The sequence below is a fragment of the Tupaia chinensis genome, unplaced genomic scaffold, assembly GCF_000334495.1.
Source record: "Tupaia chinensis unplaced genomic scaffold, TupChi_1.0 Scaffold000280_1, whole genome shotgun sequence".
In the NCBI taxonomy this organism is placed as follows: domain Eukaryota; kingdom Metazoa; phylum Chordata; class Mammalia; order Scandentia; family Tupaiidae; genus Tupaia; species Tupaia belangeri.
This window is the reverse complement of record NW_006159763.1, coordinates 1661913-1663251: the sequence shown is the minus strand read 5'-3', so window position 1 is coordinate 1663251 and position 1339 is coordinate 1661913. Positions and strand designations below refer to the sequence as shown.

At 60.9% G+C, this 1339-nt stretch overlaps 1 protein-coding gene across 1 annotated transcript in view; it reads right to left on the bottom strand.

Moving 5' to 3' along the window:
• Positions 1-51: 51 nt before the first annotated feature.
• Positions 52-1339, bottom strand: part of CCT8L2 (chaperonin containing TCP1 subunit 8 like 2) — a 4895-nt gene continuing 3607 nt past the window's right edge. Inside the window, exons 3-4 of the mRNA XM_006150256.3 lie at positions 772-1333; positions 52-571 (exon numbers count right to left, since the gene is read on the bottom strand). Coding sequence (XP_006150318.1) covers positions 279-571; positions 772-1333 — 855 coding nt within the window. The 3' untranslated portion in view covers positions 52-278. The remainder of the gene's footprint in view (positions 572-771; positions 1334-1339) is intronic.

Genomic DNA, 1339 nt, shown 5'->3' with positions numbered 1-1339 from the left:
TGAGCATACTTTTTTTTTTTTTTTTTGGCATCTCTAAAGCCCAGGTCTACTTATCATTTAAAAATCTTAATAGAATTGAATTCTGTTCTTCCTGTAGGAAAGGAACAGAATCGGATAGAGATAGGATATGAAAAAAGTCAAGATTCGAAAGAACTAAGTCAGAAAGTAACTTTTCTGTCCCTTCACGTTTTTATCTTAAGGAACAGCTTCTAAACGCCCCACACACGCAGGGAGTGGGTCAGAACATTCATCCCGAGGCCTCCCTAGGCAGCCCCACTTTAAGGACCTTGCTTCTTACGCAGCGCCGGCACGTTCTTGCTCGCCTTCCCCGGGTCGGCACTCGGGGGCCCCGGATGTGCCAGGCCGTCCTTGGCCATGATGATCTCGTCCACGGTGACGAGCTGCAGCACCACTTCCACTGCGGCTTGAAACCCTTGCACCTTGGCCATCAGGGTGTCCCACACCCCTTCCTGGGCCACGTTTATTACCCCTTCGTCTCCCACTCCCATTAGGAAGTTCCCCGCTTGGTGGAAAACGCTCATTTCTGCCATCACGTCCGAGACGGCTAAGCCTGCGTTCTCTGCCAGGGTGGTAGGAAGAACCCTCAGGGCCCGAGCGAATGCTAGGAACGCGGGGCCGTTGGGCGCTTCCAGCCCGCCGCCCTTATCTGAGAGCACTCGGGCCAGAGCCATCTCCACGGCCCCCGCCCCTGGGAGCACCCTGGGGTCCTGGCCCCGCTCATTTCTGCCATCACGTCCGAGACGGCTAAGCCTGCGTTCTCTGCCAGGGTGGTAGGAAGAACCCTCAGGGCCCGAGCGAATGCTAGGAACGCGGGGCCGTTGGGCGCTTCCAGCCCGCCGCCCTTATCTGAGAGCACTCGGGCCAGAGCCATCTCCACGGCCCCCGCCCCTGGGAGCACCCTGGGGTCCTGGCACAGCTGGTCGTAGGCGTCGATGCCGTGGTAGGCCGCCTGCTCGGCTTGGCGCAGCCCGTCTGTGGTGGGCCCCCTGAGGACCAAGGTGAGCACAGGTGTGTGGGGGCCCGCCCACTCGAACACCACGGCCAGCCCGCCCCCCAGCTCCCCCGAGTACACCCTCTGGCACCGCCCGGGCTTCCGGGGAGGCAGCAGGTGGGGCAGCACCGGTGTGCCCAGCACCTCACTCAGGTAGACGATTTCCCTCCGAGTCTTGACCTGGACCACCACGATGCGGTGCTTGTCGGCCAGCGCGAGGGTCCCCTCGTCCACCTCCCCCCACACCACCGCCACGTTGATGCCCGCAGCCGCCAGCTGGGCCACTTGGCTGTCTATCAGCTTCTCGCTTCCTTTCCTCAATCCAGC